At 37.1% G+C, this 25,420-nt stretch overlaps 2 protein-coding genes across 3 annotated transcripts in view; one reads left to right on the top strand and one right to left on the bottom strand.

The window, feature by feature from the left end:
* The window catches only part of LOC106868580 (GPI mannosyltransferase 2), a 13,319-nt gene extending 6,542 nt beyond the window's left edge, over positions 1 to 6,777 (bottom strand). The window contains exon 1 of the mRNA XM_014913908.2: positions 6,706 to 6,777. Coding sequence (XP_014769394.1) covers positions 6,706 to 6,774 — 69 coding nt within the window. The 5' untranslated portion in view covers positions 6,775 to 6,777. The remainder of the gene's footprint in view (positions 1 to 6,705) is intronic.
* The window catches only part of LOC106868587 (transcriptional adapter 3), a 43,479-nt gene continuing 24,814 nt past the window's right edge, over positions 6,756 to 25,420 (top strand). For both annotated transcript variants that reach the window (XM_052968163.1, XM_014913929.2), the window contains exons 1-4: positions 6,756 to 6,894; positions 13,434 to 13,544; positions 16,731 to 16,906; positions 20,699 to 20,746. In XM_052968163.1, the coding sequence (XP_052824123.1) occupies positions 13,439 to 13,544; positions 16,731 to 16,906; positions 20,699 to 20,746 (330 nt within the window). In that variant the 5' untranslated portion in view covers positions 6,756 to 6,894; positions 13,434 to 13,438. The remainder of the gene's footprint in view (positions 6,895 to 13,433; positions 13,545 to 16,730; positions 16,907 to 20,698; positions 20,747 to 25,420) is intronic.

Here is a 25,420-nt window from a genome sequence, read left to right as displayed (position 1 = left end):
ATTTCTTCCGACTTTACGTCCTGAGTTTGCCTTTCATCTTTAAAATAAGTACCAGCTGAAAACTGGGGTCGATGTAATTGACTTGCAGTCTCTTCTACAATTGCTGGCTTAGCTTTGTACCAAGATTTGGAGCCAATATTACTGTTTACCCTGCAGCGAGCTGGCAGAATGGTTAGCGTGCAGGACAAAATGTTTAGTCCTAAGGCGGCGAGCGGACAGATTCGTTAGCACGACGGGCAAAAATGCTAGTGACATTTCATCCGTCTTTCTTTTTAGCGGGGGGGGGGTCGATAAAATAAGTAGCAGTTAAATTCTGGGGTCGATGTAATCGACTTACCCCCTCCTCCGAAATTGCTGGCCTTGTACCAACATCTGAAATCAATATTTCTGTTTACTCTCCCTTCGGTATGGTTGTATGTGTATGCGCACACATGTTGCAGTGTCAAATTGTCCATCATCAAAGCAGTTGTGCCAAAACGTCAATGCCCAGACGTCCCATTCTAACTCAACATGTATCAAGAAGTTGAAATATTTTCATTAAAAGCTTAAATTAGATTTGCATCAGACACAGTAATAAACTCTTTAAGATGATCTGGATGCTTAATTCTGAGTGGTAATATGGCCAACTGCCATTGGGTTGGAAGCGAAGTATACAGCTGCTTGGGTAGAAATCACATAAATAGCTGCCAACTGCAGTTGAATGGGAGGCAAACTGCTTCTATCCCTCTTTTTAAACATGAAGCACATCTTTATGTGTGCAGCTGTCATCTATACACGTCCCATACTTGTACCAGCACAGAACATTTGATACCTCTTGTATCCAGTTTTTTCTTTCAGTTCATTTGTACATAACAGCTGTTCATGCACACTAACATCACACATAATCACTTCATTTTGTTCTGGTTTTTACAAACCTTCTGCTTTCAGGGGTTACATCTCACTGCCACACTTCATACACAAACATTGTACAATCTACACTTTACTGTGAAAGAAAAGCTAATGAATTTGTATAAACACGCATTTCTTACAATGCAATGCCCTCGCCTGCACTCAGAACTATCCATATACTTTTGACTGCTTTGGTACTTGTCCTATGTTTTCTTTCAAAAGTTCAAACTGGACATAAACCATATTAACCTTACTTCATTGTTCTTATCAACCAATCAAATGGGATTTGTAAAGTCCACTAGCTTTGCATATTGTCTTTGGACTACAATATTCTTTTCTACTCTAGGCACAAGGCCCAAAATTGTTGGCAGGGTCAGTCGATTAGATCGACTCCAGTATGCAACTGGTACTTAATTTATCAACCCTGAAAGGATGAAAGGCAAAGTTGATCTCGGTGGAATTTCAACTCAAAACATTTTGCCTGGTGTTCTAACATTTCTGCCAGCTTGCCTTTGGACTAAAATATTAAAATAAAAAGTCAACTAACCAGAACACTACCAACAGCTCTTCCCATGGACATTAACATGAACAATGTGCAATGAATCCTGTTCACAACTTCAGCTCAGTGGCCACCTATCTTTATTGCATAGTGCTATTGATGTTATTTAACTGCTTTCCACTAACCTATCATCATCCTTAAATGTCTGTTTTCCATGGGTTGGATGGTCTGACTGGAATTGGCAAGCTAGAGAGCTGCACCAGGTTCTTGTCATCTGCTTTGGCCTGGTTTCTACAGCTGGATGCCCTTCCTAATGCCAACCACTTTACAGAGTGTGCTGGCTGCTTTTATATGGCAGTGGCATGAATGCATTTTATGTGGCAGCAGAAGAAGGCTCTTGCAGGTCAATCCTCTTCATCAGGTGGGGCAGCCTTAACACTTCTGCTGTGGAGGACAGGTCTTCTTGAGTACAGCAAGGTACCAGATATCTCAGTCCTCGCAATCTAATAAAACACCTATCATTTACATATTCATTATCGTGTTAAGGTTGTTACAGTGAAGGCTCATAGCCTAGGAGTGAGAGTGTTGCACTCATGATCATAAAATCATGGTTTTGATTTCCCAGACTAGATGGTACATTGTGTTCTAGACCAAAACACTTCATTTCCTGTTGCTCCAGTCTACTCAGTTGCAAATGAGTTCTAGCAGGAGTTGGGAAATTAACCCCATGACAGACTGGGGTACTGTTCAGGGGAAGTGTTGCAATCTTAATCACTTATACATAACAGAAACCAATTTAAGCTCCAGCCTTATGAGTGCTAAAGGTTCATGACAAACCTAACATTTTATGGCTGTTACAATGGCATTTTCTACCTTTGCATGGTACCAATCATCATCATTATTTAATGATTGCTTTCCCTGCTACCATGGGTTGGATGGCTTGACAGGAACTGGCAAGATCAGACGTTGCACCAAGTCCCATAGTCTGATTTGGCATGGTCTTCTACAGCTGGATGCCCTTCCTAACACCAACCAGTTTACAGAATCTACTGAATGCTTTTTATATGGTGCCAGCAACCAGTGCCTTTTACATGGTACCAGTACCAACACCAACATTTTTTATATAGCACTTTGAGGAAAGAGTATATTGTCTTTGTCAAAGATTCAGCACTCCAATTCTAGAGATTTTGCTTCCTTACATTATTTTTAATAATACCTTTTGCGGAGATATGTTTTCAAAGTTGTAGATGACAATTATTTTGATGAAACATTTTTTTAAATTGAATTTTTTTCTTTTAACTCAAAAAGAAAAGAAATCCATGCCTCTTAAATATTCAATAACTTGCTCGTGATCATTGCCCAACATAAAAATAACATTATCATGATCAACATTATTCATAATAAACATGGAAATTGGAAGAAAGCACCAAAAAAGTTTCTCAGTTTATGGTTTTTGCCTATTACAACACAAATCAAAAGTACTTGAATTTTTGAAAATTTTCAATTTGTATAGTAAATAGGATAAAGGTAAACTGGGAAATTTTTTTTGGTACTTTTTGGTTATCTCACCCCATTAAAAAATTGGGTTATCTCCCCCTTCCCGTTTTATGAAAAATATTGGTACTTTTGGTTTTGTCCCTCAACTAAAAAAATTGTTTAACCCTCAATAAAACAAAAAGATTAAACATCTTATTGAATCCGATAATATTTTTGTAACAAACCATAGAAAATTGAAAAAATTAAACATCTTGTTGAATCTGATAACATTTTTATAACAAGTCATACCATGTCTATTGAGGATGCCAAAAGTCAATATGTTGAAGCACTGAATCAAAAGGATATAATCCTTTTAATCTAATTTCTTGTTGCCACATAAACTCACACATAGGTGAGTCCAGTAGACCTCTGTGAGTGCCATTTTGTCTTTTTTTCTCTTTACCACTCGTCCAAAGTCTTTCAATATTTTGGGTGTGAAAGGTAGCGAGCTGGTAGAATTGTTAGCACACCAGGTGAAATGCTCAGCGTTATTTCGTCTTCTGCTGCATTCTTAGGTCAAATTCCACCGAGGTCAACTTATGCTCTTGATCCTTTTGGGGATCGATGAAATAAGTTCCAGTTACACACTGGGGTCAATGTAATCGACTAGTCCCTTTCCCCAAAAAATTTTCAAGGCCCTGTGCCTAGAGTAGAAACAATTATTTAAGGCGGCGAGCTGGCAGTATCATTAGAATGCTGGATAAAATGCTTAGAGGTATTTCATTTGTCTTTACATTCTGAGTTCAATTTCTGCAGAGGTCGACTTTGCCTTTCATCCTTTCGGGGTCAATAAATTAAGTATCAGTTGCGTACTAGGGTCAATCTAATCGACTGGCCCCCTCCCTGAAAATTTCAGGCCTTGTGCCTAGAGCAGAAAAGTATATTTTGAATGTGAGCTCTATTAGTAGGACTGACCAAGTGTAGAGAATGATTAACAGTGTGATGTTGACAATGACCAATATTATATTTTTATATGCTGACTATTTGTCACTTATGATGGTAGTACCAAGTCTTATATTATTTTCTATTATTGGAAGAAGTGTTGTCACAGACCTGTCAGGGACAATAAACATGAAACACTGTTGTTTCTCTACAAATACCTCTAAAAATCCATTGTTGAGGTAGTTGACCTCCGACACAATTTTTTTCTTTTAGTGAACAAACTTACATTAATTTCAAGTCATGTTGGGTACTCCAATCACTCTTGGGTTAACCGAAATGTGCGCTTCACAAACACAAACTTCTCTCAAATAATTATTCGAGTCAACAACGCAATTGGCTTTCATTTCGAGTTCATATTCACAAAATTTGATACTAGTCACGTTGTGTGCCCAGCATTATATGAAAAGTGCTACTTTACGCAAAGATGAACGTGAATAAGTAAACCAATTTTCTGTTCTTATTCCTTGTTCATGTCTGCATCCATGAATTCTACACCACCATCTATTTTGACTTCCAACTGAGAAATCCATAAAGTGACTGTTATTGCATTGCCTTTCTTGGTGAAGAATTTTTTTTTTTTCCTTGAGAAAGAGAAACACTGGATGTTTCATCTTCGCAAATTTCGCTTTGACATAAAAAATTCATAATGTAGAGGAAATTAATCAGGCATAAAAAATAAGATGAAACAAAATCGTTGAGTAGGCCATGGGGAGATAACCCAACTTTTTGATGGGGGTGAGATAACCAAAAAGTACTATTTTTTTTTTTGTACCTTCCAGTTTTCAAGTTGATTATGATAATTAACAATAACAAACTGGATAATGAACTCGTTTTATTTTGTTTTTTCTTCTTGGTGGGAGAATCTGCATGTTGTATAATGATCATGAACGAGTTAAGTGAATTGTTAAGAAAAGATATTGACATCTTTCCCCACCCCATCGCTCTCTATCTCTACTCAATCATTCCTACCGTCTTTCCTAAAATATTTGTTCATGTGGCGCCTCTACAGAAAGAAACCTACTCTGCTCCGGATCCTTTTTCTCATACTTTTACCCATCTCCCCCCCCTCATCTCCCACCATAAAGCTGCGTCCATGGGGTTTGTAATCCTGCAAACTGCATGGTAGCCTCACTAATGCTGGTAACAGAGAAATTACCCAGTATAGGTTGTAAAGTGGTCGGTATTAGGAAGAGCATTCGGTCGTAGAAACCATGTCAAAGCAGACACTGGAGTACGATGCAGTCTTTGTGCCCATAAGATCCCTTGCAAGCGTGGAACATGGACGTTTAATAAGGGTGGCGAAACATCATCTACACCTTTCAAATATCCCTTAACAAAATTTTACGTAGAAATATGCATTACTAAAAAAATTATAAGGAAACAAAGCCCTAAGGAGGTAGGAGTGACCAAACTATAGTTATGACTGGTTTACAGACAACTCTACTTAGCTCACAAAGAACATCTTGTACCTTCCACGCCACCTGTTTCCCAAAAGGGAACCACCGCGTGGTCGTTAGGCTAGAAATAGCAGTCAAATTTCTTCGCATCATACCTTTTTTTAAGTAAGAAAAGAACGTTAGATCATGTAGTTCTGCATACCTCAAAAATACAAGATTGTCTCGGCTGGGCCTACTTCATCAGGGGGTTGACCTGGGGCTAACCAACAACAGTGCACCAAAGCAAGTACAGTATAAAGCAGACAAGTTCACCGTTAATCCAGATTAATACCTCATCTAAGTTTCGCGTTTCATCTAAATAATTCCATTTTTTAAACATCCCCTAGAGTTTGCCATCGATCCAACTGATTTTCTTTCTATATGTCTTAGATTTAAAAGTTTCCGTCTTTCTCGTAAATATCTAAAAGGAAAGTGTGTAAGTGATTTAATCTTTGGTATTTGTTACGCTAACATTTACGAAAGTTTGTATCTTCTCTATTTATTGTTGCAGATAAGTCCAGTATAGTCGAAATACTCGTTCCAAAAAGCAGAGTAACGAGAGATAATGAAAACAATAGAAGTTGGAAAACGAAACTGACAAAATAAGAAAAATATTATTTCAAGTAACAAATACAAGTCAGTGAAGTGTTTCCAAAATATATCATCGATGAATTTATTTTTAAAAAATACGAATATTGTTAGTAATAATATAAAATTCATAGGCCCAACTAAATGGTGTCTACGTCAAAATACCTGGATACACATGGAAAAAAATGTAAACAATCTTTTAACATGTGGCGTACGCCTTTATCAAGTTATTTAGATGAATTCATGTAGTATCAATTGCACGAAAATGACGCTAGGATCAATTTATATAATGGTATATGTAACTGGTATCCTTTAAACTGAATACATAACGAACACTTTCGATTAAATAAATATACAATTCTGTTTGTAAACATTTTTTTTTTATATTTCGTGACTGACAAAGTTAGTTTAGTTTTCTTCATTTTCTCGATTGTTTTCATTACCTCCCCCTGACTATTTACAATAATTTTATCGAGAAATAAATAACTGAATGCATTATTAGTATTTCAGAAAGGTTTTATACAAGTTATAAGCTTTCAGGTCTCGAATAAAGTGAGTTAAAAATAAACACTTCGATTATCCCTGGAAATAACATGTTTCTAACGTCTAAGAACAAGCAAGGGGATAACTCCCAATAAGCTCAGCTAATTGAGATTTGGGGGAAATAGATGCAGCTGGAAGGGAAACATTGAGACCGGTTTTTTTGTTTGAATGCAGCAAAATACATGTAATCTACAAATATTTCTTCAGATTCAAAAGAAAAATATTAAGTAAACAAATAAGTACTATTTAGATAATTAAGTATACACAAATTACCTGCAAAGCAAGAAGGAAGAATTTATATATCAGAGAAAAATATATTATATCTTTCTGCCACTTGTCCATAGTTTACCAACAGAAATTAGGGTCGTGGAATTTGATTGGCTAGTTTTTAATAATGGTTAAAAGCTTGTTTTTTATTGGCGTATATTAATTTTCATGGCCGACTCAATGCATATTAGAAAGGTAAGCTAACAAATCTATTGTGTTCAAGGAAGTTTTTTTTTTATTAACTTTGTATATTTCCACCTAAGTTTAAATTATGCATGAGCTATGAGGAAAGAAGCTTGCATCTTTCGTGCTGGCAGAAATTTGTTTTGGAATTTGCAAAAATTGCATTTGTGACATCCACGTGCAGCCATCCGCAATTCTGTTTTAATGAATTTGCACTACTTGACCACTAACTTTACATTTATCATTTTGTTCGTTTTATTTACTTGATCATGCCCAAACTGCTTAGCCTTCTTGATCAGTTAGTTTTTTTATAGACTGATAAAAGATGGATTTCATCGTCAGGGCTGTAGTTGTATTAATAGAGTATTACTTGGTCCGTGTATCAAAATGAACACAAGCAATCAATTTTGCATTTGAAGTGGTTTTAATATTGTTGTCAAACAAATTTACTGAAAAATTACATATCCAATTTATTTATTTTGAGACATACTCTCTGGATAACATTGACTACCACCGGAGTTCTCTTTTGGTTCTGAATTATCTTACCCCACTTAGTCTTTTCAATTTCATGAGATGTATTGTAATATAACAACATTTCGGGAATTGCAATTTTCAAATAAGTTAAATAACAGTTTCTTTTGACTACGGTTAACCTATTGTTCTTTTAAGTTGGATACACTGTATTCAACGGACGCAATGTGCTACTGGTGATTTGTATCATCGATCCCCGGCGCGATTAGAAATATGCACTGAAAAATCGAATTTTATAGGGAGATAAACACACGTAACTTTTAAGTCCTTACATTCCTTTTTCTCAGGTGTGTGAACCGGCTCATTCGTTGAAATTATAACGGAGACGCGATTAAAATATCAAGATTATACTTTTTCACGTTAATAATCGCACCTTTAATAAAGGAGGAATATTTTTCAGTGCGACTTGTTTTTATTTTGGATTTCGGGCCAGTAGTCAGGTTAACATGATCGATGGTCTGACTGAGAGGGAGAGAGAAAGAGAGAAAAGCATTCCTGAACGTCTGTGTTTACAAACGAAGAAAAGAAGCATTCGGTACATAGGAGTTTGTATGTTTTATGAGAAACTAAAGCCTCTTACATCTTATTAGAAACCAATGTTTCATAATTAGTTTCATGATGCCGATATATACACACACATACATATCTGCATATATATATGAACACACATATGCATATATGTAAATAGATACATAAATACACATCGTCAGCATCATCGTTTTATATCCGCTGTCCAGTGCTGGCATGGGTTGAACGGGCATACTGACCTGGACGGTCAGGGTGACCATTCTAACTCGCGTTTTATTTGGTTTAACATCAACCACTTTTGAGTACACTGGATACTTTTCGTTTTCGTGTTACCAGTACTCGAGAGGTGTTATGTTTTCAACGAAACCTCACACTTTAAGAGTGTACTGGGTGTGCTTTTTTGTTTTTTATGACACCGATACTAGAGAGATAGCCATCTGCTCGCTTCATTTATTTTTAGCCTGCGCATTCAAAATCTAAGTCTCACCACATAACATTGCACATAGCACTCAAGCATTATACGGTCTGTCCTTCAATTTGAGGGAGATGAGTTGTTTGCTCCATGAACTCTACCCAGTTCTTATTTTGACAATTATACTCTCAAAATACCTCCATTCTTACACTCCTAATTAGGTCTCCTTGGTAACATAAGCTGTCATTTATTCTAGAGAACCACCTATACATTAGAAGAAATCTAATGTCCACTTCAAGCTTTCTTAGTGACCACCAGATCGTGGAGTGGAGAAATCTATCAAAAGCTTTCTCTAGGTCAACAAAAGCCAGGTATAGGGACATCTTCCTAGCTGGATACTTCTATTATATTGTCTCACAAGGCTTGTATTTCTTCCTGGCACAACAACCAAACTGCATAATGTCTATGGTAACTCTTTCCCTAATCAATTGTGGGATCTATTTTAAAACGGGGGCCACAGTTTTCATTAATGTTTTACTTAGTGTTTTTGGTACCGAAAGACTTTCAAACTTCGTATACTTATCTATTTTGTGTTATAGAACAGAAAAATATTTTTGTATTGACAAGGAAATAATAATTTTATCACCGATAGAATTGTTTCAGAATCGTTTGTTTATGTAGTCGGCACTTAATGTATATCGGCTGAATGGACGTCAGTGATTGGTTGAAATTACAGAAATACGACAACTTTAACATGGAATAACTTAGGGATTTCTTTTTTTTTTTAAAGAAGACTAAGAGAAAAAGATGTTTTATATGACACATTCTACCAGTGTTCCAAGTTTCAAAGTGTTTCGTTAAGAAAATACTGTGGCTCCCGTTTTAAAATAGATCCCAATTGTGTTATAATCCTTTCTGCAAACTTCATACCTCTAGTTTCTTCTCTCTAATGCATTATCTTTGCCCTTATAACAGTTGACAATGATACTTACATCAGTCATTGGCTACGACACCCTCCTGTACAACTTGGTTTACTATGTGAATGACTAGCTCATATGCCAACCTGCCAGATAGCCTAAGTTATCACAGCAGTGATTTATGATGGACCTGGGTGCTTTTTTTTTTTTCATGCCACCAGCACTTAGGAGATTGTCAAATAATTTGCAAGACAAGAAAAGATAAGGAAAAAGTTTCCACAATTGAGTGGAGTTGTATTTGAGAGAGGGGGAAAGTAGCTTTATGCCAGATGTTTAGAGGCTAAAATATGATGGAGAGATAAGCAGAGGTGTCTTGGTATAGAGGAGATAAAGGTTACTCCACATTATATAAAGGTGAAAACACATAGAAAGAAGATAAAGATAGACAAACTGCCAGGTGAACTCTCAAGTTAGAAGAAGATGAGTATGAGAGAATATAGACAGTGGACCAGAGAGGGTGGTTAATTTCATAAGAGTGTGAGAGGAGAGTAACAAATGGTTAGAGATAGAGGTTGAGGAGATTGTAGTGAATTATGTACAAGGGTGGTGTGGCTGGTAGAAAACGTCAGTATGGAGGTGGGGTGAGAAAGATAGAAGTGGATCGAGAAAGAGGGGTGGCAAGCGGCATCCTGTATATAGACCAGAAAGCTGGGAGATGTACAGTGACAGATGGAAGTCAGAGGAACATGAGGGTAGCTGTAGTGAGTGGAGCTACAACAGTGGTGAGGTCACTGATGGCAGCTATGAGAAGGTATTGAGAATGATGGCAGCTTTGAGAGGTGTTAAAAATGAGGTATGGCAGATCTCAGATGTATTTCAGAGGAGAAGGAGAGAAAACTGAAGGCACAGAAAGTGGGTGATCAATGAAAAATAGTGTTGGAAGGGATGGTAATGAGAATGAGAGTTGGATGTTAATAGGAAGTGGTTCTAGGGGAAGGAGGAGGTAAGTGGAAGTGCAAAAGGCATGGGATAAAATTTGTGCTGATTCTGCTCTCAAGTAATTACAACATCTAAGTAGCACTATATTAGAAGAGTAAGATGGGTGTTAAGAGGATGAGATGAAGGGGATGTTTGATGTACAGATTGGGTGAAGGGCAGAGCCCAGCATACACAGGCTTATAGGACCTCACTTTCACTGTAACAGACCTTGGGCACATATCTTCTCCGTGAGGCTCAACAACTTGAGATCAGCCTTCATTACTTAATCCCATGTTTTCCAGGGTCTCCCTCTTCCATAAGTTTCATCCATTTAAATTGGTACATCTTTATCCAGCTATCCTCATCCATATGCATCACATGACCAAACCAGTGCAGTTTTCTATCTTGCATGCTATATGTGATTTCTCTTATACCTAATTTTTCTGCCAATACATTTGCACTTTGTTGCAAATGCACACTAACACTGCATATCAAACAGCATACTAGCTTCATTCCTCTCTGGTCTTTGCACCTTCTTGGCAATCAGTCCTTGTCTCACTATCAAGTAGCATTGCTGTTCATACACAAGTATCATACAATCCTTATGTATATATAATAATAATATTAGGAATAAAAATCCAAATTTACAGGTAGAAACTCATTTAAATTCAGTTTATTAAAAATTAAAATTAAATTAAGTTTCACAGTATAAAATATATAAATATATAGTTTTAGAGAGTGGAGGCGCAGTGGCCCAGTGGTTAGGGCAGCAGACTTGCGGTCATAGGATCGCGGTTTCGATTCCTAGACCGGGCATTGTGAGTGTTTATTGAACGAAAACACCTAAAGTTCCACGAGGTTCCGGCAGGGGATGGTGGCGAACCCTGCTGTACTCTTCCACCACAACTTTCTCTCACTCTTTATTCTTGTTTCTGTTGTACCTGTAATTCAAAGGGTCAACCTTGTCACACTGTGTCACGCTGAATATCCCCGAGAACTATGTTAAGGGTACACGTGTCTGTGGAGTGCTCAGCCACTTGCACGTTACTTTCACGAGCAGGCTGTTCCGTTGATCGGATCAACTGGAACCCTCGACGTCGTAAGCGACGGAGTGCCAACAACATAGTTTTAGAGAAAAAAAACAAATTTCATGAACTTATCCCTGAAAATCCACAGTCACATATAGAAAAATTAATAAGTAAATGCACGATAAATAAGTATAATGTAATACAAAGTAAATATCATAAGATACTGATAATCATTAAAATCATAAAAATATACATATACTCGTATTTTGAGTTCTATTTTTCTTGCTTGCACCAACATACCTATATATATATATATATATATATATATATATATAGACCAGTTTATAGGGTTCAATAGAATCAAGGTATATCAACGTATAGGGTTCACAGTGAGGTCAAACAACCATGAAGGTATCAGGTGTTGGTAAGATATTGTAGATATATAAGTACCAAATCCAATTTGGTAGATCTGACTCAGGGCTGGTTCTAGGTATGACATAGTTAGACCCCATTTATGTTATATATATATATATATATATGTATATATATAATGTGTGTATTAAAGTTCAATCCTTGAGCAGTAAACTACCAAGGTCAGGTCAGTGAAATCGCTATTATATACAAAACAAAATTAGAGGAACATATACGTACATACCAAAATAAAGAAAGATTTATATTCTAGTTGCATTCAGATGGCACTAGCATCGGCCACGACTATGATTTCATTTGGTTCGACAGGTCTTCACAAGCACAGCATATCACCTAACGCTTGAAGGGTGCTTTTAATGGATCTTCTTAAGCACAGCGTATCACCAAAGGTCTCGGTTACTTGTCATTGCCTCCATGAGGCCCAACATTTGAAGATTGTGCTTCACCACCTTGTCTCATGTCTTCCTGGATCTACCTTTTCTACAGAGTTCCCTCCACCATAAGGGTACTTCTTCACACAGCTGTCCACATCCATATGCATTATATTACTATACCAGTGCAGCTGCCTCTCTTGCACACCACATCTGATGCCTCTTATGCCCAACTTTTCTTTCGGGATGCTTACACTCTATCGTGCATGCACACTGACATTACACATCCAACAAAGCATACTAGCTTCATATCTTATGCATGTCCTTGGCAGTCGCAACCCATGTTTCACTGTGGTGTAGCATGACTGTTCACACACAGGCATCATATGGTCTGGCTTTCACCCTGAGTGAGAGGCCCTTTGTTGCCAGCAGAGGTAGGAGCTCTCAGAACTTTGCCCAGCCTATTCTCATTCTAGCAACTATACTCTTCGAGCATCCACCCCCCACTACTGACTTGGTCACCTAGGTAATGGAAGCTATCAACTACTTCTAGTTTCCCCCGCTGGCATGCAATGGAATCTATTTTCTGTACCTTTTTAGTGTTAATTGTACCTGTGCACCTTTCACACACAAAAACTATTTTCCCTGTTAACCTTCCTCTGATATTGTTGTACCTCTTATATGTGTCCATAGCTTACACCAGGTACATCCTATGGAGTTTCTATCTACGTCTTTTCTACAGATCGATCAGAACCTGAGGGGATTTGGGATTTGTCTGCTTTCCTCCTTTCTAAGACTCTGGTTTTTGCTAGGTTATCTCTAAGGCCCTTCACTTCTAGACCTTACTTCCACACCTGAAACTTCTTCTCTAGTTCTGATAGTGATTGTGTATATAGTGTGTGTGTGTGTGCATAATTGTAGGTGTCATGAAATAGTAATCAAATAAACCAGGTAGCTAGAATATTTGTCCACTGAAATGAGTTATTTTGTCTTATGTATGATAGAGATGACAAAATTTATATTGAAAAATTTTAGTCAGTCATCATCATCATCATCATTTCATAACTGTATTGCATGCTGGCATGGATTAGACTATTCAACAGAATCTAACTAGCCAGAAGGCTGCATTACATTCCAGTGTCTGCTTTGGCAAGATTTCTACCGCTGGACAAAGCAGACATTGGAACCCAACACAGCACTCTGGCTAGTCAGATCCTGTCACATAATTATTCTCACCATCTTAATTTTTCTTTTTGTATTGGTTGTTATATTATTCATTATAATATTTGAGCAAAAAACAAAAATAATGAAATGAAGCACTAAATATCTTTTTGTTCTGGTATTTATTTCATTATAGACATCATGAAGGGAAAAGGTAAAGGGATAGGTGACTCAAAAGATTGTCCCCTCCAATTTCCAGATCTCAAACCTGTTGATCATACAAAATCATGTCCGCTTTACTCATCAGGTGAGTTTTCTTTATGAATATATCTGTCTTGTTTACCCAGTATGTTGAAATGCATAAGCTTTATATGCCCTAAAGTGTTTTAGACCATTTACTTCGTTAATTCTATCTTTATTGTATTTTCATTACCTTTTCTTCCTGTGGATGATATGGTTATCCCAAGCAGATTAATGGGTAGCTGTTTCTTAAAACTGCTTTACAAGTAAATTCCATTCATGTTTGACATAACTCCAATTGTGAAATCTTTTATATTCTGTACTAAGCAGATAATCCATAATAGCAACTCTAGCAACTTGGTGATGGTCAAACTTTTATATCCAAATATACATAAAAGGAAGAGAAAATGAAGCAGCGTCTTAAAACTATGGTAGCATAATAACATTTGATACAGAACACAAGTGTTTTAAGACTACTTCTCCTGCAGAGGCAGAGGTTAGCCTTGGGAGCCCCATGATAAATATCCATTTTGCCCTTTCCACTACAGCTTCACCATCCCAACCACTTTGCCCTCGTTTTTCTGTCTTTCCCTTCCTTTACTTCCTTCAGTATTCATTTTCATTATTCCTTTTACCTAATCATTTGATCTTTCCTCACCACATAACCCCACTATCTTATCTCATTCCTCTTTACAACACCCACCTCTGCAATTCATTCCCCCTCTCTCTCTCTCTCTCTCTCTCTCTCTCTCTCTCTCTCTCTCTCTCTCTCTCTCTCTGTCTCTCTCTCTCTCTCTCTCTCTCTCCATCCACTGAACTATTCTTTCCAGCCTTCGCTGCTCTGTATTTATCACCCATAAATCATACTATTTCTTACACATACAGCAAACACCATTCCATTCAGTTTCAGTAGCTCTCACTTCATTCATATTACTCATTTCCCTGAACTTCCAAGTGCATCTCGCTCTGGCTACCAGCAATGGGTCTGATCCACCTGCTGCTCTAGTCATCATATCATTGAAGTACCTACCATCTTCATACTACTTCCTCCATTTGTAGCTCCCATTATACACATTGATTAATAATTCTTCCACTCTATTGCTCTTCTGATGATCCAACCTAGTGCATATTACACATCATCATCATCATTTAACATCTATTGTCCAAGCAGGCATGGGTTAGACGATTTGATCCGAGATGGCAAGCTGGAAGGCTGCACCAAACTCCACTCTGATTTGGCATGGTTTCTACGGCTGGATGCCCTTCCTAAAGCCAGCCTCTCTGAGAGTATAATGGATGTTTTTACATGTCACCGGCACATGTCCCATTTGCGTGACACCAGTATCTGCTACGACTGCAATTTTACTTGACTTGATGGGTCTTCTTCTCAATAGTTGGCTTAAAGGTCATGTTCTAAAACACCAAACAGAGAAGCTTATCTAATAGTAATGCCTGGACAATATTTTTTTAATCAGTATCACTAAAACGCTAACTGGAATCTTGCTGAAATATACAGAAAAATTGAAGGTTTTACTTGATAGGATTGGAAGAGATGATTCAGTTGGACAGCAATATAGTGTAGTAATGAGGGTTTTGAAAACTGGTTAGAAATGAATGTTAGTAATGAATTCTTAACACATTTAATGGAATTCATTCCAAGCTCCTCTTTCGCTCTGCTCATAGCCACTTCCTGGTTTATTTCCACTTAAGTACATACTTTATCACCTGTCATTGCTTTTGTCTTTCCAGTAGTCACCTTCATGACATTTATCTCCGTCTATTCTTCTCCTTTGAGCCATCCATTCTCTCTATTGTCAACACCATATCACTTGTATACAACAACTCCCAAAATAAAAACTTTTGTGCCTACCCCTCCATGACATATACAAATAATTGGGGTTTAACACTGACCCCTCATACAATCCTACCTTTACTTCAAATTCGTCATTGTTACCCACTTTCATCCTTACCACTGTCCACTCATACATTTCACATGTCACTACTCTGACCAACTTTTCCTTTACTCCTAAATTTCTTAGTAACTGTATCACTACTTCAAGTGCATCTATCAAAAGCTTTCTTCAGAGAGCAACAAGCCAAAAATGAATAATTTCTTTATGTCCCTGTTGTTCTGCTCTAATTGCATGTCATTCTACTTCCTGATATTAAACTGAACTGCATTTAGAAAAACAAAATTGCTTGTGAACAAATAAAAAATTACATATATTTAATATTACATCTCGTTATATGATTTATCTTTAGTTTATGAATTTGAAATAGTTTCAAGATATATGGTCAATAGTTGATTCCTTGTAAAAATTATAAACCCCATTACTGTCTTCATTTAAGATATGTTCAATCAGTTACTCTAAATGATCTGTCTTGGTGTATTATAACTTGGAAAATTGGCATTATTAGATTTGAAATTGCAAGGGATGTTGCCAACTTCTTCATAATGTGATGAAAGAGCAACTAAGCCATACACTGGCAGCCTCATATGTAACTGTGATCCTCTACTGTTGCTACGATAAAGGTGGTTTCACTAACACTTCCAAACTGATTGTAAAGATGAATAGTGAGAAGCATCAGTAGATTATCTCCCTTCGTAAGAATGTTCATTTACAGTAACTGTTATACAAACTCAAGAACTGGATCAACTGCTCTGTTCACAATCTCACAAAGAAGTATGAATGGTTGTGTCTTACCTTAAGGTAGAAGAAACGAGGCCAGAAACAGTCAGTCTATTGCAGTATACTCATATTCTTTTCAGAATACAGCAGCATGCCTGAACTAAAATTATAACTAAAAGTATAGGGGGAAAATTATGTTCGGGTTACGCTACAACATACCAAGCATCATCCCGTAGCACACCAGTGTGCCACTGCATACTGGTTGTGGAGCACTGATCTATTGCATACAGAAGACACAAAAAATAAATTGTCTGAGTTGCTTCTTTACTGAATACAAGATACCATAAACTTTGGTAATGCGGAGTGACCAGAGCTCCTAGACAGGATGTCTACTTTAGTTCTCTTACTGTGGCATATGAGGACAGTAGAAGCCATCTTGAAGCTCCAGTATGCAGTCCTTGCATTTAAACCCATTGGAGAATACAACGTAAGTCTCTTTTATTTGTTCACCTTACATATCTTCTGTATTAATTAGTTTCAGTAGGAGGTAAAGAGACCTCTTACTTAGAGTAGGAGCGTTGTGTGATTGTGTTATCATTGCTGTTCTTGTCTTCTTCCTTCAGTCTTATCACGAACTCAAGAAGAAGGCATTGGAGGAGATGAAATTGACCGCTTACAAACAGAATTGGAAACACTTCTTGCTTCTGCAGGCAAAAGACTACAGCTGCTACAAAAAGAAATACAAACATTGAACAACTGGCAAGATAAGAAAGAGAAGAAACCTGCACCCGGCAAAGTTGTTAGTATAGATATATTCCATGAGTTTTTTTCTTTATCTTATGCATTATTTTATCTTAATTTGTCGCAGAATAGAAGCAGGATTATATTAAAATAGCCATCTCTGTATCATACTTAATGTATATACATCATTGAAAAGCAAATTTACTGTGGTATTTGCCCAGAGGTACCATTTCTTATGGATATGCTCTGTGTGCACACATACCTTTGTGTATGTGTGTGTGTGTGTGTATATATATATATATATATATATATATGCACACTCACACACACACCTTTAACTTTTATTTCATTTTTTGTTTTTTGTTTTTTCATACTACAAAGTATGAATAAATATTTGTCACATTTGTCAGATTGAAGTTTATGACAGATCTTTGATTAAATGACTGCAACTGATCTAATAATTATATACTATTGAACTGGTTTTTAAAAATCTCAGTTGCCTTCTTGGTCCACATCAAGACTAAGTTTACTTGCTCGCTCTTATTACTAGTATATGGGCTTTAACTGCAAGTAAACACATTATACTCTCCCACCCTCTTACGCACCACTGTGGTAGGGCTCTGTAAGGGTCTAACAATCTCTTCACAGTTACTCAGAGTGCTACAAAAACTGTTGAAAGAAACCAGAGATTGTGGACGTAGGGACCTGAGTGGATTGGGGTGGTGAACAGCACAGAACAGACTAGGTTAGGGATTGATGATATTTTGAGAATATATATTTAAACTAACAGTGGAGGCGCAATGGCCCAGTGGTTAGGGCAGCGGACTCGCAGTCATAGGATCGCGGTTTCGATTCCCAGACCGGGCGTTGTGAGTGTTTATTGAGTGAAAACACCTAAAGCTCCACGAGGCTCCGGCAGGGGATGGTGGCGAACCCTGCTGTACTCTTTCACCACAAATTTCTCTCACTCTTACTTCCTGTTTCTGTTGTGCCTGTAATTCAAAGGGTCAGCCTTGTCATACTGTGTCACACTGAATATCCCTGAGAACTACGTTAAGGGTACACGTGTCTGTGGAGTGCTCAGCCACTTGCACGTTACTTTCATGAGCAGGCTGTTCTGTTGATCGGATCAACTGGAACCCTCGACGTCGTAAGTGACGGAGTGCCAGCAACAACAACAACAACAATTTAAACTAACAATAATTCTCAACATTTCCAAGCCAAGCATGGTTCATCTCAGTGTTTAAAACTACCAAAGATAATCCTTTTTGTTTTTTAAATATTTCGTTCTTGTTTATTTAAGTGTATATGTTTGTCCACCATTGTCAGATATTTATATAAATGTCCTCTCATTGACTCAAATGTATGTTTATATGTATGTATAATACATGCACTCATTATTTACATTCAGTTATTGGATTGTCAGATAAATTATTTTATTTCTTTCCGTGGCTTAATGAATTGTTTGAGCCTAAATCTGGTGATTTCTCCCATTAAGGCATTGATAAGCTAGTGGACTGTTTGCAAGAAGTCATGAACAAAGGAGAATGTATTATTAATTCATCTGTTAAAATTGTTGCTGAACAATAAGGATTAAAATAAATGAGCAAAAGAAACCCAATGAATTTATCTGACATTCCAATAGTTTATCATTTTATATACATCTTTTCTCTGTGAATGTTATGTAAGTGGTACTCTTTAATAATGTTTCTCATCATTTGATGTCTGTCACCAATTTTCTTTGTTCTTTGTCGAGTTTTCTCAAGTAACATCAACCTATTCTACTTCTCATTCCCAGTTTAGCTCTGTTTCTCACCTCTTATTGACCATTATCTCACAATGCATCATCTTGCATACCTTTCCATGTTCATCTTGCTTTATTAATCCCCATCTGAAAATATATCTTTAGTCAAAGATTCAGCCATATTTATGGTTTCTATTATATCAAGTTTCCAATCTTGAGCAATGGGTGACAGGCAGTGGGATGCAGTCCTATTGAGATAGGATGCAGTGAGTTTGCAGGCCAATCCCTTCTGCAGAGCTTAGAACATGCTTGGCACCATAGGGGCCAGTTGGCAAAAGGTCATCAGGTTGGGTGTGGAAGCAGTGGAGGTTACCCACAAAGTAGCTGTGGATTAGATGGTGTGAGCCCTAGAAAGGGTGGTGCTAATTTGACACAAGCTAGGGTTTGATCAATCCCTACTGGGTCACCTGGGTCAGGGTACCTGATGTTGACCTCTGTGTTAAATGTCTCCATCTTCTCCTTGTCAAATGCTTCAATTAGGACGTCCCTAAATCTCTGGTTATTCAAAGGATTTTTAATCCTAATGACCCCTAGGAAACATTGCTGGTGCAGCACAGGGTGATGATATATAGAAAAAAAATGTGCAAACAAGAAATAATGTCATATTTATATATTATTGTATAAAAACAATTCCATCTCCTCATTAGTCATTTATGCTAATTTTTTTCTCTTTCATTTTTCTTTCTTTTAAAGTTTTCTGTGTAAGGTATTTATTTTAATATCTTTTTCGTAACTATTATTATTGAGTATTTGATAACTTACAATTTTTAAAAGTGATTTGAAAACAGTAGAGAAATAAAAGAAAATTTTCATATTATAGTTGAAGCCATTTTTTATAATCAGTGATGTTATGAGGTGTTTAGCGGTATTTCGTCTGTCTTTACGTTCTGAGTTCAAATTCCACCAAGGTCAACTTTGCCTTTCATCCTTTCGGGATCGATAAATTAAGTACCAGTTGCATACTGAGGTTGAGCTAATCAACTGGCCTGCTCCCCAAAAATTTCGGGCCTTGTGCCTAGCGTAGAAAAGAATAATGTTATCAAACTGCTGAGTAAGGATTCCATCAGTATATGTTGACTATGCATCTTTACATGTATGTGCAGCCCGGGCAAGATTTTTGAGGATGACTGGTAGTTGCCCATGTATGCATGTCTCCTCTACATGTCACCAATATTTATTCAAGGGAAAGGTCATCGACTTGATCCAATACAGTGTGGCACTAGTCATGGCAGGCATTGCTGTTAGAATATAAAAATCCAAAACAGATACCACAAGGTATCTTGCCTGACCCGTTTACTATTCCACCAATCCGCTGCCCTGAATTTTTATTTTTTTATTTTTTTATCGACCCTGAAAGAATGGAAGATAAAGTTGATCTTGGCAGTATTTTAACTCAAAGTGCACAGATTCAGAACAAATATTGTGAGTCACTCTATATGACTCTCTAATGACTGTCAATTCACTACTAATTATAATTACAGATAACATTGTCAAATGGTTATTGTTATCAAAATGAATCGGTCATAAACGCACTCAGGATATTATGTTGCTATATCCTCTACTTAATGTTATCCATCTGATGTTGTTACTTAAAAGAGTCTATCTTGAAGTGATCATAATAAGCAGCTTCTGGTGTATCTCAGGGCATCATATATGTTGCACTTAGATCAACTTAACCTTTCCTCCTTTAATGTCAAAAGTAGAGGTTATTCATTCTACTTATTAAAAAAGCCTTTCTGTTTTTAGAAATATCTTTCTTATTAAAACATTACTTCTAGGATGTGTTGATGCTAATTATGTTCGTGTTTAATGACAATGTTTACTAAAATTGTTTGATAATAATGATTTAAACTAACTCTCATATAAAAACTCAGGTAAAAGTATTGACTTCAATCAAGTAATATGACTGTCAATGTAAAGTCATTTTATTAATTAACGATGAATAGTTTTATAGTCTTGCATATAAAAGAGGGACCTCCTTCTGATGTCATATGCAACACCGAATTAGTTCTGTAGGTTTCTTGCTTTGTCTCTTGTATCTTTCAGGAGAACAGTGTTGTGAAAAATAAAAATGAAACTTTGAAGAATTTTCCTGTAAGTATTTCTTTAATATTTACATCCTATGTAATTTAGTTATAGCGTTCATTCTGATTTTCTTCATTCTTTATCATTTCTTTAAGAAAGTTTTCAAATTTGTAATTTCAGAAATTTTTTCCTGTTAAACATTTTAAAAGTTAATTTTCACTTGGTTACTATATCACAAAAGCAATAGAACCATTGTTTTTGGTATATTGTAATATTCCAGAATAATTATATTGTTGCCAGTGTTTGAAATAATACAAAGAAAGAAAGACTTCATGAATTGTAATTGTAATGCTGAATACAATTTTAAAGATATTATATAAAAATATTACATTTTTGCACTGGTAAAATGCTAATCTACATAGCAGAATGTAAAAATCTATGAAAAAAAAAAAGTTTAATGAATGGGTATTTAAATAATTTAAACTAACTCATCACAAATGTGACATGCTAGATGCTGATGTATATATAAATCATGTATTTCGCCTTTTACATTTTGATTCTTAGTAATTTGGTAGAGAGATCATTTCTTTAAATTTCACACACATATGTAGTGTATACATCTTTATATACATAGTGACTGCTTTACTACTTACTCTGTTACACTCTGTCACGACTATTCCTCTCGTCTTATTCATTCCCTCATCCCTCCACCTAAAATCAGCTTCTATTCTTAACGTTGCAAGATATGATGTGATCTTCATTAAAGCTGGTGCCAGGAAAAAAAGCGCCTTGTATACTTTGTAAAGTGTTTGGTGTTAGGAAGGGCATCTAGCCAAAGAAACTATACTAAAGTATACAGAGCATGATGCAAACCTTCAACATGTCAGATCCTTGTCAAACCATCCAACCCATGCCAACATGGGTGCCAGCCTTTAAATAATGATGATGACAATTGTAGTTTATATTTGTCTTCACTTTTATGTGGCTCTTGTCAGATTCCAGTATCAGCATTTTTAAAGTTTTGTTCAAAGGTTTACTTCTTCATTCCATCTTTTGTGCTGTAAACTTTTATCACATTGTACTGCTGTTAGCTGTTAAATTTCTCAAAATTTACAATTCTTAGCAATCAGTTATTTTATGTAATTTAAATGACGGAAATCGTCATCAGTTCATTGTTGCTTAATTCCAAATTAACCCTGATAGAGCAGCTTATAGTCAAAAGAATAGTCAAAAGAATTCTATCATTGACCGTCTTGCCATTTTTGTAGGCTGAGGTATCTGGGACAACATTACCCAATTTATCCTCTCCCCACTTCTCTCTCTCCCTCCCTCTCTCTCTCTCTCTCTCTCTCTCTCTCTCTCTCCCTCTCTCTTTCTCTCTCTCCTTCTCCCTCTCTCTCCAAGAGTTGTCTGGTGAGTCAAGTGACTGCATAGAGGCTCTCTGAATTAATTGTTTTCTTTATTGCAACAAGGTTGATATTTCTTAAATTACAAATTCTATTCACTTTATGTTAAATGAGCATTAATTCTAGAACCCTTTTATTTTATTATTAGAATTGAGAACATGATAAGAATTTATATAAAATAAAAGTTTATAAATTGAAAAGAATAGCATGAAGATGTTAAAACTAGTTTCAAATCAATATCAGTTGTTAAGCTAAACTAAATAGAATTCTTTGAGTTACATTAGTTATATATTGTTTAACTCTGACAGGATAGTGTTTGGTTTCCTCCTTTTTATTTGATTCTTTCTATGAAATTTCTGGGAAAAAGTCATTAATTTCATCCAATGAAAGTTTTTGATGTGTTGAAAATGTGTATATCTTGTCTTTGTCATAAAGTCGTATATTTTCATCCCATGAAAGTCATGTGGCTTGTTTACTAGTTTGCAGTGGTGGCAGCATGGCTGTCACTTCCGTTGACCAACTCCAACTTCCTGTCATCCCTATACAAAATATCTTGGCTCGTTTGTTTCGTTTCTCATTTACAACCTCAACTGAAACTGCAGGATGAACAAACTGACCGATTTTATCATACCTTTTTGCAGACTACCTCAATACAAATGATAATGACCTTATTTTCATGGCTGGTGACTTCAATGGGCATGTTGGGTAACAGTTAGGTGACTTCAGTGGTGTGCGTGGAGGTTATGGAGTTGGTTCCCTAAATGCAGAGGTAAGAAGGCTACTGGAGTTCTGTGATGCTAACGACCTAATGGTCTACAACACTAATTTCAGGAAACCAGCCAGTCTCCTGATTACCTATCAGTCTGGTGGCCACATGAGACAGTTTGACTACATTCTCACCAGAAAGTGGAATAGATGGTTGCTCATAAATGCAGAGAGTTTCACGTGGAAGGAATGTGCTCCTCAGCATAGGTTGGTCATTAGCAACTTCAGATTTGAGGCTTGAAGGGCTCCAAGAAGCAAACCAGTTTGGAAAAGGAAGATTTGGAAGCTTAAGGACCCATTGAATAGTTAGAGCTTTAGAGACATCCTAACTGAAGCATTCAACAAGGCAGAGGAGATAGAAACACCTAACACAGAGACCAACTGGAAATTACTATGGGGCAACTTACTGATGGCCACAGACTAAATCTATGGCTGGTGCTCAGCACCAACCAGACCTAGGGTGACATGGTAGTGGAACAGTGAAGTAGATAGGACCATAAGAACAAAGAAACAGGTCTGTAAGAGTCGGGGTAGCAGAGAACTATACCAGGTAGCTGGAAGAGAAGCTAGGCAACAGGTATATTTAGCTAGGGAAGAAACAGAAAAGAAGAAGTTTGTCAATGTTCTATAACAGGAGGACCAGAGGCATGAGGTTAGTCAAACAAGATTGTGATGTATGTTTCGATGGATGATGATACTCTTGTACTTAGTGATTCTGCAAAGAAAAAGGCCTGGTGGTGCCATTATGAAAGGCAGCTAAATGTAGAGAATGCATGGGTGAAGGTAAATCTTCTTAACATGAGCACAACAGAAGTACCAACTATCCAAGTTGATAGCAGCATGATAGATAAAGCAATTGAGGATATAAAAACAGGAAAAGCCCCTGGCCCATCAGGAATTACTGCTGAGATGCTTAAAATATCTGGCAGAGTGAGGTGTGGCCTAGTCACCCATATAATTAATCAGGTTGTCCAAGAAGAGGTCATACCCAATAACTGGTGTAGCAGTATTATAGTCAGCTGCTACAAGGTAAAGAAGATGCCTTAGACAGAAGTAATTACAGAGGTGTCAAATTGCTGGATGTGCAATGCCAGTGTGCATGTTCGACATGCACACTGGCATTGTTTTGAGTGAAAAATTGAGTATAAGAGGCATCAGGTGTAGTGTGCAAGAGAGAAGACTGCGCTGGTATGGTCATGTGATGTATATGGATGAAGACAGCTGCATAAAGAAGATCCAATCTCTAAATGTGGGGGGAACCTCTGCAAGAGGAAAACATGGGACAAAGTGTTGAGAGATGATTTTCAGGTGTTGAGCTTCATTGAGTTGAAGACAAAGGACCAAAACAACAGGCACGTTGCTAAGCTTGAGAAAACACATCCAGCCAAGTAAAATCAAGGCCATAAATGCATGTCCTTTACATCCATGCCCTACCACCCTACAAACAATCTGTCCCTGGCAGACCTCTCCCCCATGTTTCATCTTCCTGACACCTCCTTTCCCTCCACCCATGCTCACCATCACCACAGTATTCCCCTTCTCCTCTGTCTCCCACTCTCCCTTGCTATCCTACCTGCACACAAATGTCTTGTCAAATCTCTTCCCCACAACATACCCTTCTAATCCCCACTCCATCTTTCACTCTCCATTTGCAGTATTGTGAACTTACTCATCCTCTCAAATCCCCTTCACTATATACACCTCCCTGTAACTTGAGTCTATGCCCCATTATATGTACACCATCTTATTTCTGCCTCTCTCTCTCTCTTTTTCCACCTGAGATAGCCATGTTTCTCCTCTACTACTGCTAGACCCCTGTTTCTCTCCCTCAATAGTACACCATACATCAGTTGAGAATGGAAGGAGGGGGGCTCTTGTCTTTCAAGTTACTTGGTGGCCTCACTACTGCCAGTACCACTTAAAAAGCACCCAATACACTCTGTAAAGTGGTTGGCATTAGGAAGAGCTATAGAAACGATGCCAACGCAAACAGTAGAACTTGAGGCAGTCCAACTTTTACCAGCATGGAATCAGACATTAAATGATGATGGTGATGATTTATTTGGAATTATTTTTAGTTTAGTCTCCTATTTTCTCAAGCTTGTTCTTTAGGTACAGGGCCTATTTAACTGTAAGACAGGAAGATTGGTTCACCCAACATCAAGGCATGTCCACATCCAATAGTCCTGTGTGACACATGTCTAGAGGCCAGCCCTCCTCTGAGCCCTTATGTTTCAGCCACAATACCATCTGCTATTTGACCCATAACTAGGGCTCTTGGCAGGTACTAATAGTCTAGACACTGCTAGTATTAATTGTCTTTCATCTGAAATATATGTTTGTATAAGGCGGCGAGCTGGCAGAAATGTTAGCACACCGGGCGAAATGTTTAGTGGTATTTCATCTGTCTTTACGTTCTGAGTTCAAATTCCACTGAGGTCGACTTTGCTTTTCATCCTTTTGGAGTCAATAAATTAAGTGCCAGTTGTGTACTGGAGTCGATCTAATCGACTGACCTCCCTCTCCCAAAATTTCAGGCCTTGTGCCTAGAGTAGAAAAGAATATATGTTTG

The sequence above is a fragment of the Octopus bimaculoides genome, chromosome 5 (genome assembly GCF_001194135.2).
Source record: "Octopus bimaculoides isolate UCB-OBI-ISO-001 chromosome 5, ASM119413v2, whole genome shotgun sequence".
NCBI lineage: Eukaryota > Metazoa > Mollusca > Cephalopoda > Octopoda > Octopodidae > Octopus > Octopus bimaculoides.
This window is presented reverse-complemented; position numbering and strand designations above follow the sequence as displayed.